The sequence below is a fragment of the Lonchura striata genome, chromosome 3, assembly GCF_046129695.1.
Source record: "Lonchura striata isolate bLonStr1 chromosome 3, bLonStr1.mat, whole genome shotgun sequence".
NCBI classification, from domain to species: Eukaryota; Metazoa; Chordata; class Aves; order Passeriformes; family Estrildidae; genus Lonchura; species Lonchura striata.
In genome coordinates this window covers 10,616,147-10,633,442 of record NC_134605.1, presented here as the reverse complement: position 1 = coordinate 10,633,442, position 17,296 = coordinate 10,616,147, and the positions used below count along the sequence as shown (strand labels likewise).

The following is a 17,296-nucleotide window of genomic DNA, read 5'->3' as shown; positions in this document are numbered from 1 at the left end:
GGAACATAAATTATCTTGGAAAATGGATCTGTTTTAGGAACCTAGGTACCTTTGTCTGCCTTTAAAAGTCTCAGAATTGGTGAATTACTCCTCTTTCCACTACAAAATTCTCAACTGTTGATCAGAGAAGATTGAAGTTTGTACCTAGTGGTCCTGGTAAGCACAGTATAATATCCGACAAACTTTTTCTAAGATTTTTTGTTCCCTTGAATTTCTAAAATGTACTTTCACATGCTTTTTGTCATTTGTACTTCAGGAAGATGATTCTTGCTTGAGTTCATATTCCCAACATGGTCATCCATAGATCAGCATTTTACCTTAGCATTTGAAAGGTTTTTTATATATATATTGTTTCATGGGCACCTACACCTTTCTTCACCTCCCAGAAAATCAAGGAATAAAGAAAGGAACCGTTAAGTAGGACAAAGAATCTGAGGTGATATGGGCATTTACCTGTAGATAAAGTAGTTAGTAATTATGCCATTTGGTTTCCTGGGTGGTGCCCATTTGACTTCTATGAGTGCAGGTCCAATTGCTTTAACAACAGGTGGGCTTAGGTCTCTGGGAGGTGCTTCAGCAGTTCTTGAATATGTTTGACCACCCACTCCACACCCACCTACAGAAACAGAAGTTTGTGTAGGGATAAGAGCTTTTTCCTCAACAAAAAAAATACATTAAAGGCAAATGAACATCAAGCAAAGAAGCTGCTGGTGGAAATGGTGTCTCATTTCACCTCATTTCATTGTTAAATACTTCTTTAAATTACCACAACCCTACAGATTAATTACTCCTGATTTTCAGCAGTGTGAGTGAGGAGCAAATTGGTTCAAAATTGTCATTTTAGGAATACTTATCTCAATAGGTCTCCTGTCTTTATGATCACCACTTCTTGTTGGTGAGTAGTTACAGAACTGATTCAGCTCTGTACATCCTTTTTCAAAGATCTTTAAGCTGCTTGTGAAGAACCTTTAATGAAGTGGCACATATAACCTTAAAATTCATATTTTTAACCTCCATTTGATATATTCATGATATATGTATCATGATAGATGGAGAAATATTTAATGCTTCATTCAGTGCTAGACCTTTTTACTAGGTAAACATTTGACTCCAATTTGACTCCAATAATGGACTCCAATCCATTATTGACTCCAATAAAAGAATTTCATCTGTTTTGCAGAGTTGCATCTACCTGGAAAATCCCTTCCAGCCACACAGATGTGTGTTTTAAATTGTCTTACCATTCTGGCATACTTGTATTCTTATTTCATACAGGGTGTAGGGATCCAGGCCATCAACAAAGGCAAAATGTGCACGTCCTACCGGCTTCACCAGCAGAGTGGGACTGCTTGCATTTAGTAGGATGTTGTATTCCAAAGGCACATTGACAATGAATATGCCTGTTGTGAAACAGAGAGGAACCAGTGATTATCTGAAACACTAACAACAGCGCAGGACAACTTCAAAGAGCCAATTCATCACATGCAATTTTAAATGTAAGCCCCCTCTGGAGGTTTTCCCTACAGCTTCTTTTGAAAACTACAATCATTCAAATGTAAACTGAAACAGATCCATCTGCAGATTACAAGTTGAAGACAGACATTATGGTTCTTAGGTAAGAATCAAAATTCAATTCAGTCAATGCCTGTTTTGCAATTGCCACTTCTGGGAAGACCGACCTTATGACTTGGAAACAGGCAGCTTTTATGTATTTTGGAGGAGTAACAGCTACTAAGCACTGCTGTTTGAATAGTCATATGATGGAACAGGTGAATTGCAACCATTCAGCAAATTATGCCTTTTTAGCCCAACAGCAGTCGCTGAGTGTAGATTCTTAGGCTGCTTCATCAGTAGAGTACAATACAATAGCTTGAGCCAAGAAACATGTAATTTTAAATGATGTAAAAACAAACTCTTCAGTTTTTGTTAAAAAAAGAAACCTCTCTCATTTTTCAGTATTTGAATTCACACATTTTCCCCATCTATTCTTATCCCCATGCTGTCAGTTAGTTTTCTTGAGAACTCAGTTCCTTCAGAAGAACAAGCTAGGCCATATCCCATCCCTTTAGAACAATAGGCTGGTGTTCTTGGATGCTCTCTTTTCTTTTTCCACATGGCATCTCAGAGGGATTTGGTTGATTGATTGGAGGTTTTGTTTGATTTTTGGTTTCCTTGAGCAGTATTTTTTATTAGGAAATGGGCTGTAGGCTTTTGAATTTTTGCCTACTGTAGACTGATCCATGCAGACAGCAGCAATTTCATAAAACCAAGAGGATGACCAAAGAAGAGTTTGCATTAAGTGTATTTCCTTCATTCTGCAGTCACATAAGGAACAGCCTTAAGAAAGGACAGAATACAGACCAGACAAGGTTCCTTTCTGAGATGAGTCAAGATATATCTTATCAGTAAAATCACATTTCTCTTTCAACACAGAGGTGTCTTTGTGAGTGCAACAAGGACCAGATGCCTGTGAGCAGTTCTGAGACTTGTCCAGACCTTGAGAATCTTTCCATTTGTAACTCTGGAAAACAACCCAGCTTTTTCTCCTAATTACAATTTTGGTCCTTTTCTGATAAAGCATCTATGTTGATACTACTACCCTGAAGCTACAAAGAGCATTTTGTTCCCACTGTTGTGCATCTGTTAGATGGGTTTTTTTAGCTAAGTATGTATTTGAGTATATATAACTAAAGAACAAAAGTTTGCAAGAAATCAGAGATTTCAAGTTTAGTTCTGGTACTATGAACAACTGATGTACTTTGAAAGATCAGAAAAATCTTTGTAACACCATGTTTTTACAATTCTCATAAGAAAAAGAGAATATAAAAATCCCAAAGAAATAACATTCGGCTGCCTGACTAGATGCTAGACAAAGAAAATGCCATTACACTAAAAAGCTGAAAAATAGCCCTGAAGTAGAGCCATGACTTCAATCTTATTCAACTACTCAGCTTACAGGAAGAACAAAGATGTTGTTAGGAGCTGTTGGAAGAGGTGAAGGGAGAAGGACACAAAAAATGCAAAAATTCCTCTGTAAAATTTTCCTTCTTCAGTGTAAAAGTTACAAGAAAAATACCAAGATCTAATCATTAAGAATGGAATAACAGAAATACAACTTTCTAAATGAAGGACAATGCTACAGAGTAAACCTCTGAGAGGTGATCTTGAGGTAGACTGGTTTTGCATCAAAGAAAAAATTTTTTTTGCCTGATATACAGCATATGAAATGTTCCAGAAGAGTGCACTTGAGTTTGCAGCATAGAATTTTTCCAGTAATTAAAAATACGTTGTTAAAGACAAATAATAATAATTATTATTACTAGTAGTAGTAGCAGTAGTATTTCCACCCTATAACTGGAAGGTCTGTAAAGTATACAACAGCCTATTTGAAAGAGTTTGAAATGGTAAAGAGCACAGCAATAGAAACCTTTATTTAATCTCCTTGTTAAGGTCCCCTTCTTCTCCAGTCCTGAAAACTGACCAGGCATTTCAGCTAGAAAAACCCATTCCTATATGTGAGTGATATAATTCAGTTTTTTGCATCTCATCAGTGCATTTATCCTAGGCAAAAATCACCAGAAACCTTTGAAATTGAAGCTATTCAGAATGCTTGATTTCCCAAGGAAGATTAAATATAAACAAAGACAGCTGAATCCAGCCATCAGTATGCAGCAAAGAACACTTATTTCAAAATAAATGACCTATCCAACAATGCTGGACAGTGCTCAGTCCATATCAGAAATTATTAAAAAAACACCACCTCACACCTGAAACACAAAATCTTAAATTCTGCTAAATGTTGCACTATATTAGGAATGATACCAGTAACAAATATGCTCAGGAGAAAAATACTCTCAAGAAGTGAATATGAAATTGTAAATAAAATCACATAAGCATCCTGAAAAATTCCAGTGTCCAATGGAATCCTTCTACACTTTGATCAAATTCAATGACTACGAAGATCAAAGGATAACTTCCTAATCTGAAAAATTGTAATATATACTCTTACAACACAGAAGATTGCAAAAAACCCCTTTCGTTCAGAACAGCCTTCAGCATCTGCAGCCAGTCTGAAACCACTACCTTGTGTGCTCTGATGACTGAAGGAAATGAAATGGGCATATTTGTTAAAGTCATCTGGGAAACCACACGACTTGGTTAGTTCCAGAGTTCATAAATTTATGTCAGAATAAAAGGAAGCGTAAAAGCACAAGTGAACCAATTTACCCTAAATGCAAATGGCAGTTTTGTTATTTGGTGTCAAAGTTACCATGAGCACAATGACAACCTGCCATAACACATTTTCATGTTCACTAAAGAACAAGGATTTAGTTGGTTAATATTCCCAGCAATACTCTTTTTCATAATTTACAACAACTAGATGCTGATAGGTTATTTAACATTTATGAAGTTAAGATGTAATCAGAAAAACCCTGATTATCTTTACAAACAAAAAAGTTAAATTATTCCACATTTTTTTTCCCTCTGTGACTTCATTTCACAGCAGGTGAATATTTTGCAATGGGACAAATCAATCAAATGAAACCCTGGGTTTTTCTGGGCATATTTGGATAACATTTAATGGACAAATCTGTGTAAAACTCTGCAAATTAGATTCGATGGCTCTGTGTGCTTCAAAGCTAGGCTAGGTCAAAAATAGAATTTGCAGCACAAGATGCTTACAATTGGGGGTAAAAAGTCACAGACTTACAGACTGGTCACACAGAATCTGTTTGAAGTTAATTGCTGAAAAATTCTTTACTATGATGTGAAATCATATCACAATTAAAGGAAAATCACTAAACAACTAAACTTCTTCACTTATAGGAAACAAATCCTGGAACAGAAACATCATCTCTTTTAAAGTTATATTTTAATATTTAAATTCACAAAACAATCTATTTGGCTTCCTGAGATTAACTATTTACATTATGCTTCAGATATCCAGATGTCTCAATCTGGTTGCATCAAGGATTCCCACCAAGACTCTGAAAACAGTAACAGCTGGTGATGCTGACTGTTTGCAAGATTCAGAACTTCGTATATTGAACTTGAAAAGCTTATCCTACAGAGAGGTGGAGCAAACAATAATTTACTCAAAAAAAACAAAAATGAGAGCATGTGACTTTCTATCAAAAGTTCCATTTGCTAGTCTACAAGAAACCAGGTTAGTTGGGGAAGCTGTTACAAATGCATGGTATTCAAAAGTTTGATACCAAAAAGAATAAAGTAAGAATCCAGATTTCACACAACTGTCATTCTAACTGACAAGCAAACCTAGAGGTGGATAGAGTGTTACAGTATGATGAAGAAGAAAATATTTTAATCCAGATGATCATTAACATATGAAGCAGGTATCCTCAGAGCAGAGGACAGGGTCCTATTCTGAGCATGCTCAGCTTTCAAGTTACCACCAGCAGGAATTGAAGACACCCAGAAGAATCAGGTCCCTGGTGAGGACCAGTGGGATTGTCAATGAGCTGGAATGCAGGATGCCTACCTGCCTACCTATCCATAACATTTATGGTTATATCTTGGGAAAATTATGTGATGGCATTTTTTTCCCTTTTGTTCTTTTGCCTCTATCCACTAACAGTTGTTCCATAATAATTGTAATATATCCCTCCTTAGCATATCAGTGAGATGTACCACACCTCTGAGGTCTGTGCACTGAGGCAATGCCACATAAAATAATGGAATACCTATTTCAGAAAATAAAGCCCTATTTTCCTCAGTGAGTGAGGTGTGTCAATTATTTTTGTCTGAATCCATCACTGTAACCACTACTGGGCCACCTTGCTCTTTAGCTAAGTCAGGAGTTTTGAAATGCTACAGATACATAAAGTCACAAGATTTACATATATTACAGATGCTGAAATGTTATAATGAAAGCATCCAAGAGGAAGGTCTGTGTAATACGATATGTCCATAATTAATCCTGAGGGTAATTATTTGATCCAAATTTATTATAGCAGATAAGACAGAATGCCAAAGCAGCTCTGATAGCCACAGACAGGAAGACACTATGAACAAGTACCTTCTCATCAAAACTCTGTTAATTAAAAGCACTTTTTTTGACATCGAGTCTACACCAGTGAAAAGAACAGTTTTGTCCAAGAGTGACTGCCAAACCTGACAATCCTTATAAATAAAGGTGCATTCTAACCTTATAAGGAAAACTTAGGTTGCCTAAAAACAAGGATTTATGCACAGAAAGGCAACAGATCAGAAAAATAAAAATACTCTATGTACATGGACATAAATAAGGATAAGAAGCAGCAGACATTTCATGCTAATCCCACTAAGCTGGGGATGTATACGACCCCAGACACCTGTATGATAGGACATGTTAATGGGATCTGTGCTATTCCAGAAGATCAGAACTTCCAGAATAAACCTCCACCTGCATCCTCTGCAGCCTTACTCTTAAGGAAAAAAAAACAAAAAAACCAAAACAACTCTAGCACCACAAAGGACCTCAGACTGAGCATAAAGCAGCATTATGAAGGGTCATAATTAATTTCCTAGCTTCTGCATAGAACTATGCTTCTGCCAACAGGCTTTAGTAGCATTGTAGCTTTCAGTAACATTCAGTAACATTTCTCTGCTATTAGTACTCCCCATTTTTATAAGATCAACTAGTGGCCCTGAAGTGCTATAATAAAAGGAACAGCAAGATTTGCTTTCCTGTCTTTTTCTTAACTAGGAAGAAAATAAACTCCATTTTAGCTGAAACCAGGACAATACCCAAGAGAAGCACAGTATGAAAACCTCTTCTTCATATTTAAAAAGTTAAATAATTATCCGCTCAACAAGAAGGCAAAGAAGTTATGAAATATCCACAAAAGTGACATAAGTGTTCAAAGTGTGTCCCAATATCTGGAAAGAAGGACATGTTCCCTTCCCATCTGAGGAGAATGATTTCTATAGATGTGTGAATACATGAACCATGCATCTTCTGCAGATCCATAATGTCCAGCCTCCTCCTCATCCCTCTGATTCTGTGGTATCAGGAACAGACACAATCTTAATTGTGTGCCTAATCCTAATTGCAACATAATGAAATGTACCTACACAGAACCTGGCTCTCCTTGCAGGCTTGTAACCTACTATGAGTAAAAGGAATTTAAGCAGCTGGAAATGGTCTAGAACAACGACCAGCTTTCCTGGGAAACGCCCCACTATTCACAGCCTATGCCATTCCAGTACCTTCTTATGTTTTAAATCTATTTATAATGTTGCTGAACATTTTGTACTTTAAATTATATTTATTATCAAAACTATAATACAGCATGAGTCACTTTTCAATAAAACCAACTGTAGATTATATGCCATTTGAATTCACCTGCCTTCTGCAGGGTTCTAAATCCTTTCAGGCAGTAGGGGGAAAAGTTTAATTTAAGATTTTAATCTTTTTCATATATTATAGCATTTCTATAATGGATTTTGTGCTCCTGAAAACTAAAAGATTGACAGCTCAGGGTATTATAGATTTATTAATCATTGCTTAAATGGGTAGGGTGAGCACTGCTAAGCACTGCCACAATACTTGCAATCCCAGTCTTGAAGGCAAAATATTTTTTCTAGGTGACTTTATATTTAATGCCAATTGACCCTTGCTAGGCAAGGATAGAACATATTAAATAATTAGGAACAAAAGATATTAAAACCCCCCGTGAATTCACTGATAAAACCCATATGGTTATTAGTGCAATATGCAAACATCTGAAATTTCTAAAAAAACTGATGAAATTTTAACTGAAAAAACCCAGTATCTACAAAGTAGAAAACACACCTTTTTGGAAATGAACTACACTAGACAAAAGATTGTTCATTACAAGACTCTCATTGTCCCACAATAAATACAGCATATAATTTTTATATCAGTAAAGTGCTCCAATCACTTAAGCTATGATCTATATTGATGAAACATTGCATAGTTTCTCTTACAAGGATATCCTATAATTCAATTATTGCTGTTAGCCCAGCTTTATGGCAAGTAAAGGCCACCTGATCATGTTCAGGAGAAGAATAATTAGAGGAAAAATATTTCTGGGCCTTTGCTGAACCACCATACTGCCAGGTAACATATCCACATTACACTAAAGTGCTCAGGCAAGTAAAATTTGCTCAATCAGGTCAAAGTGAGCACAGGATCTCTCTCACACAAGCTAAAAGGTTATCAGGTTTCCCTGATGATAACTCAGGTAAGTATGAACAGTAAACTTTTTTTTTTTTTGGCTTTTTTCACTATTTGCACTCAGTAATAGTTCATAACACCAAAACATGCAGGATTTTGCTCAGCTAAACCTCACAATACCCATATCAAGTATCTAGAGCAATATTATTTAAATAATATGCCTCTAGGACACAACAGCTTTAGATACTGGATATTTAAATCACAAACACTAAAACTAAATACGAAGAATAAAAATATCAGAATGATTCAGCTGCCTACCTGGAAATATTAATTTTTAAATCCATTCATTTTGCTACGAAGTACTACATAGAAATACATTTTTACCTGGCACATCCCAAGCTAGAAATATGGAATATGCATCAATTACTGTGACATTATATGGGACATGAATTTTCTCTGGTGTTCCTGCTGGTGTTTGTATAACATATTTATCACTAGTGTTGCTGCCGCCCCAAGTGCTGGCTTCCAGCTGGTAAACATATCTGCACAAACACAAAAAGATCAGTAGACACTGCAGTTAGAAGCTTTAGGCATATCAGTAACACAACATTTCCATTTTCACCCATTTAAAGTGAATACAATGAGTATTAGAAATACTGAATTAGTGAAGATTTTCACATTTAAGTTTTCTTAATGTGAGGAAAGAAATTTAGACTAACAATTACTATAGAACATTAGATAACAAAACTCAAATACTAATACTAAATACTGTACTAAATATTAACACTAAAATTTTAATTAGCTTACATAAGTAAGAGAAATATTGACTCAAAAAAGTGTCAAAACTAATTTACTTTTATAAAAATATCAGCAGTCACTTTTGAGCCTGTATGTTCAGTTTGTGCCGGAATATTATATACCATGTGCAGTGCTGTTTGTCATATAAAGCCTGACATTTTTCAGAGTATATTCCATGATGGAAAAATACCTTTCACTGAACTACCAACAAGCCATCCAAGAAAAAAAATGAAAAAAGCTTTTCTTCTTTGAATCAGAATGACCTATTCTCAAAAACAAAACAAAAATTAAAAAGGTCTTTGATTAATGTCTTTCTAACATTTGAAAGACTTGTGAAAGTGCTCTACCAGTTTTCAGTAATAAAGTAATATTTTAAGAGAGTTTTCTTTTGTTCACAATAAGTTCTATTTTGTACATTTCGCTAACACAAGTACCTATGTTTTTCAAGGTCTTTCACCTGTTACCAGGGCTCTTTAGATGCCTTACCTACTGTTAGGCTGCAGGTTAACATCTGTGAAATTCAGGTCTGTACTGCCACCCAGGAAAATCTGCTCTCCATCACGGAATAATCGATAATGAGTAATGAGCCCATTGGGCTCCTCTGGTTCACTCCAGTACATTTCCACTTCTGTTGAGCTGACTATGATATGATGAGGTTTTGGCCATACCCCTATTAACATCAAAATGACACTATTTTAATTTTATGATAGAAACTCAAAGGTGGTTTGTTTTTGTTTTTTTTTCCCCATACTTGTGCTGCAACTACATTGTTTTCGGCAATGTAATGAAAACATAAAACATTGCCAGGGAGAATGATGGAATTTAACACACTTTTTTTATTTATCCTATAACAAATGCTACCAATATGACAAGGTAAAGATTAATGGAGAACGAGGCCAAAGGCTGCAGCCTTTATATGCCCAGTAGTCTCTGTATATTCATTTGTTGTGCTTTAAAAAATATTAATCTTCTAATTCTTTGTTAATGAAGCTAAAGAATTTAGAGATGAATTTGGGGAAATTTTCACAACAAGAAAATAGAAATACAGTGCCAGGTAGTAAGGTTATCGTGGCAAGATACAAAAACTCCAAGAGAGACAGATTCTCTTGTGTAAATTTCTACATGATAGCTTGATGGATGACAGTGGAGTTGTGCACCTTGTTAATCCGTCAGAAGACACAAGCCCATACAACCATCTCTTTGCAGTTCTGTAAGAATGACTTTCTCCCTTACCATGAGGAGCAGCTTGTAAAGTTTGACCTGAAAGTGGTTGGCTGGAAGCACACCCAGCAGATGTGCATGCAATAAGCACAAAGCTGTAATTAGTGTATGGCTGCAGACCTAAAAAGAGCAAACAGAGTTTAGGCTGAGATGTTGACATCAATCATTCCAGGAATTATATTGCTGCATAGAAAGTTACTGGACTTAAAGTTAACTTTTAGCATTTTTGGCAAACATAAAGTATGAGCTATTCTGATACTATACCTGAACAATACTGAAATGGTGAATTCCCACTAATTTAGACATATATCCTCTACTGATTTAAAAGACCCAAAAACCAATTCAGACTGAATGTCTGATAATTCTGCAATGGAGCTATGGATATCCCTCATATACCTGAATCAACTTTAAATCAAAAAACTGAGATGACACTTGCAATGCAGAAAAACACCTGAAAGTGTAATTGCTTAGAGTTTTGGACTTGAAAACCTGAAGAGCCTTTAATGTTTTGAAAATGTATTACAAATACATTTGCAATAATAAGATAATAAAATACTCAATTGTACATGAAACCTACTATGACATTGCAAATAATTCCAAGGATACTCCTGCCACCTTCCCAAGTTCTATTTTTTATTTTCCCTGTATTTTTTCCCCTATTTGATACAAGACTTTACAATAAATACTACAAAGCAGTTAGAAGTTGAACTGAAAACCAAGCCCTCATTCAAATATATTAATTTTAGTTGTAATTTTTTTTTTTTTTTCAGCTGAAACCTTCTATCCTGTAGATCTTTGAATGAGATGAGAATATAATGCTTTGCCTTTTCTTTGGAAATTTTCAAACATTCTTGTGCTGTGTGTTGATGACTTCAGATTTGACATCAAATTGCCTGTGGCTTAAGAATTTGACTTTAGGAATCCTCATAAGTTGCTCTCATCATTTGGCTAAGATACTGAGCTTTTAGAATAGCCTATTCTGTGCACCCATTAAAGGCTTCTTGCAGTTAAATTGTTAAGGATGCAGACCACTGTGAGATCACCTTAGAGCTCAGCTTGAACTGCTGGTCAGCCTTCTCCACACAGCACCCTCTAGCCCAAAACACAGCACCTTTGGCAAAGTATTCTTTCAGATATTTCTCAAAATTGACCACCAGGCACAAACACCAAAAACCCCTTTCTCACATATTCAAGGACCCCTTTGTTAACACCTCATAATACATTAAACAAACATACCTGTTCCTGAATGTAAGGGGTACAAAAAAATACAAGAAGCAAATTATGCACAAAATTTCTTTGAAAATATTAAAATTGCAAAACTAAACACTCAAAAACGATGAATTCCTAGTGCCAGGACATTGTACAATACAAACTGATCCCCTTTTGTTCACAGACTTTGTGGCACAGTCCTTTCTTAAACTCCCTCCAACATGTGGTCTCCAGCCTGATTAATTGTAATTTGAGAGTTTTTCTTGTACAACCCTAGAGTGTACACATGCTTCACTAACACCAACTTGCTGAACATTCCAAATGTCTTAAAACAGTACCAAAACAAAAAATCCCCCCCCACCAACTCTGTAAAAAAAACATAAACTCAAAAACGTGAAAGAGAACAATTTCTCTCTCAGAATCAGGATACCGACTCAAAGAGACAGAACCAAAAATCTCCTTGGAGCTGCCAGGAAGTCATTTGGGATTCCTTGGACCTGACTGTCATGCAAAACCTTAAATATCCAAGCACAACTGGTGCAGCCTTCAGCTGCAGCTCTGAAAGCTCAGGAAATTCAGGCAAGGTAATGAAAACGAAGAAGAGGTGGTTGTGACAAACTGAAAGACTGAGAAGTGCCTTCCTCAGTAGCACAGCTTGAACAAAGAGGAAAGCCCTGGGTGTCAGGCTGCTCCCTTTGGCAGTCCATGCCACAGCCCGCAGCAATCCACGCTTGGTCCCAGTTGCCTCCCTCCCTGTGCTCCACGTTCCCATGTTCCCATCTCCTTGAAGGGGAACGTAGCTCTGGGCAGAAGCACAATTAGGCCCATCTACACTGAGACTCCCAGAAGGAATTAATCCACTAAACACAGCCAAAGCTGAGGCAGCAGCTCTCCATAGAGGAGCTTCATTTTATTCCTCCCTGGAAGAGGCACAGATTGTGGACTGAACTAGGCAGTAACCCTATGAACAAATGACTGTACTGCTGTGTAATGTGGATTGCTTGTGTGGAAGAGGCTGATTTAGGATTATACAGGTCAATTCATAGGTATTATATAGGTCAATTTTTAAGCATGTGGCTTTGTGGTCTTAACAGCATGCTTTTGATGTAGCTCCTGTGTCTAAATGGAATTATTTCAAGAACAATGCAATTCTGTGGCAACAAAAATGCCTCTGCAAGACCTCTGTTTATAAACGAATCCTTTCTTACATCCTGTACCAAGATATTTTAATTAAAATATATTACAAACAAGTAGAGTGAAAGAAGAACCAGCAACTATGTAGGATGGTAAAATACTGAATGGAAGACATGCAGGCTGCTTAACAAATTGAACAAGATGTGAAGGAGAGAAAATAAAGAGATGACTCAGAGGGACAGCCCTTGCTGTAACCTAATCATGAACTGGAAGAGAAAAAAATCATCTGAACACTGTGTATAAAAGTAAGGAGGGAGAAAATGACAGTTGCAGACTGGAGAGAGGCAGAAGCATGGAGGAAAGCCAAGTATTTAACATTTCAGGATAGAAAAGATTACTGTGGCAACAAATTACTTGAATTCCCCTAAAGGGAGTCATGTTCACTTTTAAAGGAAACATGCATAATAAAGCAATACTCATTTACAACTACACTTAAAAGAGAAAAATGAGCACTAAAAAAGAGTACATGGTTTCACTAAATTTATTGGTGAAATTCTGATACCTTTAATTCTAGCCATATATGGAGCAGTCACAGGAGATTTTTACCTAGATTATTAAAGCTTTGCATTAGACACCTTGTCTTATGCTTGGAAAGCTCTGTGCAAATCTATGTATGTAATTTGTAATAAAAATAACAAGTAAAACAATATTGAAATATAAACAGCATTTTGCTTTTCTAATGTCTCTACGTGATTGTTCACCAGAGCATATTTCTCCCCTCCTCTTCTTTTTTGGTTTACTATTGTGGGGAATTCTTAATTTTTTATTTTTTTTTTGTCAACTTAAGTGGTACATTATATTGTTGCAGCACTTATTATTTGCCAAAAGGCTGTGGAACAGTGGGATTTTTTTAAGAATGCATTGTTCTATTAGCTAAATCAATTCCTTCTGATACTGTTTGTCTCCATTTGTGGGTATGGCTCCAGCAAGGTCAGTAATTAGCTCCCAGGATAACATTCCTGGGCCCGCTGTGGGAATTTTACTCAGGAGGATGTCAGATTGCTGACCACAGCCTCATACAACCCCTTTACACCCAAGAGTTTCCTTCAGATAAATATTATTAATGATTCAGTGCTGCATATGGAGGTAGACTTGACCAGTGACAACACTTTGGTATCTCTTCAGATTTCATCGCCCTGAAATGAAGAATATGTTCAGATGAAAGAATTTCAAACTATTCAGTCATAAAGTATTCATAGTATGGTTTATTCTACTAAAATATATATTCATTATTTTCCTTGTTTTTGACCTAAAAATGATTGATCCTACAAATTGCTGATAAAGCCTCTTACTTGGGATATTAACTTTGGTGTATTAACAGGGGGGAGCTGAGAAGAACCTTTTCTATAAACCCACCTGCTGCTGCTGAAGAGGGCACTCTTGGCTTTCTTTTACAATTCCCCTAATTATTTTCCTCAGTCTTACCCTCTGCCTGGCCCCACTGCAAAGCATTAGCAGGCCCATTTGTAAAGTAGTAGTAACACAAAGTGAAACAATGCCATAACTGTCATCCAAATTGTTCTGTACAGGGTACTGGAAGTGTTCAGTAATAAATGATATAAAAAGGTCTTTTATTGACAAGCTGCCATGTGCTGTTTGCATTAGAGAATATGAGAAGATGATGGCTGCTGCCCCTAGGTCCCAGTGGCATTCAACTCAGTGAGATAGCAGAAAATGCTTCAGTTTGCTTAAAGCATTGATAACACCTCTAAATAATTAACTGAGGACTTCCTGTCTTCAATTACTTAATGCTTTTTTTAACATCTTGAGAGGATTATAAGCAATTTATGGATTTCACATGATGAGCACATTCACCGCTATTCCCACAAAGCATTTGTGGGATCATGTTTCCAAAGCTTTGATGTAATTAAAAATAAGCAGCAAGACAATGGTGCCGTGGCAAGGTGCTCGCCTTCACGTCTGCCATTTGCGAGACCCGAGATTCAAAGTCTCCACAAATACTAATGCTACAGCTTCATTAATGTTCAACTGTTGCTCAGGGAAAAGCAGGCAGTTTTGGAGAGAAAAAAAAAAAAAAAGGCAAAAGAAAAAACAAGGATAATGGAAAAATCGAAACATACATCCACAGGGACTAAGACAAACAGTTCAAACATTTGAGATTATGTATGAAGTGAATTTGATTCTTTTATCGTATTCTTTTAATTTAGAGAGCAATAATTACCCACATTGCTAAATCGCTCTCATGAATTCCACATTATTACCCAAGGAAGCTCCTGCAGAAAACAGCAAAAAGATTTGATTATGACTGTCAGGAGGAATGATCACTTATTTCATTCTTGGCTTAACATGGCCGCACTGGACAGTGGCTTAACAGAACAGGCACACAAAAGAAAAAAAGATCTTTGTTTCTCAGGAATTAATTGCATCTCCTCTCACTTATTACTTCTAAGTATTGTTGGCATTAAAATGGAGATATAACTGCCTTGGAGGAGCACGAGAAATATTTTTTAATGGGTTTGATAAAGCATTCCTTGTTGGAATGTTCCTTCTTTGCGGTGTAAACTTACAACAGCAATTTTAAAACGTGTACCACCAACTCCAGCTAATATCTCATGTCCAGAAGCACTGAATATGGAGATAGGGGCAATACATCATTGATGAATTTTACACTTGAGCATGATATTGTCAAAGAGGAACAGCAATCTTGCTCTTCTGTGAGTGACTACAGCAGAGAAAAACTCTTTTAAAGCACTAAGGGATCCACCCTGACTCAGGACTCATGCTTTGAGGAGCATTTGAGAGTGCCATCTATGTTCTAGAGGATTTATATGCCCTAAGTCAAATTCTGCTCTTTGACTGGCTGTCATATGGTGTGTACAACATTAGAATCTTGAAATTTCCTACTTGTGGGGCAAAAAACTAGGGAAAAAATTAATGCATTTGTGAGATATAAAAATTTAATGAGGAACCTAAGGTTAAAGAATGAAAAAAAAAAATATAACCCATAATGCTTATGTTCCTGCTCTGTGTTCAACAGAAGCATTTCTAAGAGGAATTTTGGCTCAGTGTAACATTCAAAAATAACGAAAAGTTTAATATGTGAGAAAAATACATTTGAGGTCTGAGCAAAACTTTCCCCCAGAATCCTTGGAATAAAGCTTCTTTCATAAAGTTTTTTAGAAAATGGCTATAAGCAATATATAATATTACAAACAGAATTTGGGATCTTTCCTGTTCTGTCTTCCTTTCATTACCTCAGACATAAAGTACTGGATCCTTCTCGATCCTACAGTGCTACACATTCACAGCTGCACTGCTGCACATCAGTGATGTTAAAAATAAGAGCTGAATCTGTAGGAAGGGATGGCTGCCTACACAGAATATCTAAGTCCTTGAGCACACTACAAAGCATGCATCTTCAGTTGAGCTGGATAGATTTATTTTAAAATTTTGAAATTAAATCCATTAATATTTTAACAAACAGCAGCTAGAAACGAAAGAGATTGGGGAAAAAATAAATGTAAGATATGTAAAGTCATGATAAAGCATTCCAAACTGTGCACAGTGCTGGGGATTTCAAAGTTACTGACAAATAGCATTTTTAATATATTCATACTGCCTTATATCTTAAGGACAGGACATTAGCCTGTCAAAGAGCTCTGCCTCCTTACCTGACACTGTGTGCTGCATTCTGCCTGCAGCATCAATGTATATAAGTCCTCTCCCCACTTGACTGATCTGGTACTCTCTGATGATCCCATTTGGTTTCTTGGGTGCACCCCAGCTTAAATGTAAGGCTGTGGAGTTCAGAGCACTGACTTCTGGCGGCTGAACGCTCTCGGGGACTCCTTGGACAGTGACTGCAACTACCTGAAGACATATGAATTAAACAGCAATTTAATGTAATAGTACACTAGATACCATGATCAATGAGAATGTCACTTTTGTTTTAAAACGTTGTTTGGGCTGGCATATCATTACCAAGGGGCTGGAGAAGTAGTTACTTTTTTCCTCCTTTTTCACAATGAAATCTGACCTTGAATACATTACATAAGTCTGTGTCTCCAATTTATCACAACAGGCTCACCACGTTTTAGTTCCCGTGTATGGCACAGGGTGAAACAACAAAAACTGTATTGCTTGAAAACTCTTGATAACTCTCTTCCATATGGTTTGTCAGTGTCTCTGCATTTTAACTGCCTGATTTCATGTATTTTAAGCACCGGTAAACATGGGGCTAAGTCTCCATATATCCCATGCAATCTGAACTCTATTGTAGTTATCTGCAACTCCATACTTCTGTAAGGAATCTAAAGATTTTGAAAGATAGGATAAGTCTGCACTTGTTATGTTCTTTCTATTAAAAAAAGTAAAAAGGTAATTTTCTATTGACACATCTCCACCATCAGCTACAGAAGAGGCATTTCCAAATTACATTGGTTTAATAAGTGAGTCAGACCGTTTTCTCTTTGAGAATCACTTTTCTTTTTCTGTTATTACCACCATAAAGTATTTATATTATGCTGTAAATATAAAATGTGCCCTCTATAATATATTGTCTTAGTGCATTTGGTAGAATCAGTCCCCACTTGCAGACTTCAGTGTTTGCAACAGTAAACTCCTTAATTACAGGCAAGTGAAATAAGCAGGATTTATTATCAGGTCAGTGGTTGCAGCAACTGTGCCTACATAGTTTCCAGACCACAGCTCTGTGTGCACGCAGAGGACTATCCACCTATCTTCATCCCTCTACATCAGTTTTTTTTTTTTTTT

The 17,296-nt window shown here is 36.4% G+C and overlaps 1 protein-coding gene across 1 annotated transcript in view; it reads right to left on the bottom strand.

Moving 5' to 3' along the window:
• Window positions 1–17,296, bottom strand: part of USH2A (usherin) — a 373,252-nt gene that overhangs the window by 63,614 nt on the left and 292,342 nt on the right. The window contains exons 54-59 of the mRNA XM_031504249.2: window positions 16,195–16,393; window positions 10,172–10,279; window positions 9,425–9,608; window positions 8,525–8,682; window positions 1,242–1,400; window positions 454–616 (exon numbers count right to left, since the gene is read on the bottom strand). Of these exons, the coding sequence (XP_031360109.2) occupies window positions 454–616; window positions 1,242–1,400; window positions 8,525–8,682; window positions 9,425–9,608; window positions 10,172–10,279; window positions 16,195–16,393 (971 nt within the window). The remainder of the gene's footprint in view (window positions 1–453; window positions 617–1,241; window positions 1,401–8,524; window positions 8,683–9,424; window positions 9,609–10,171; window positions 10,280–16,194; window positions 16,394–17,296) is intronic.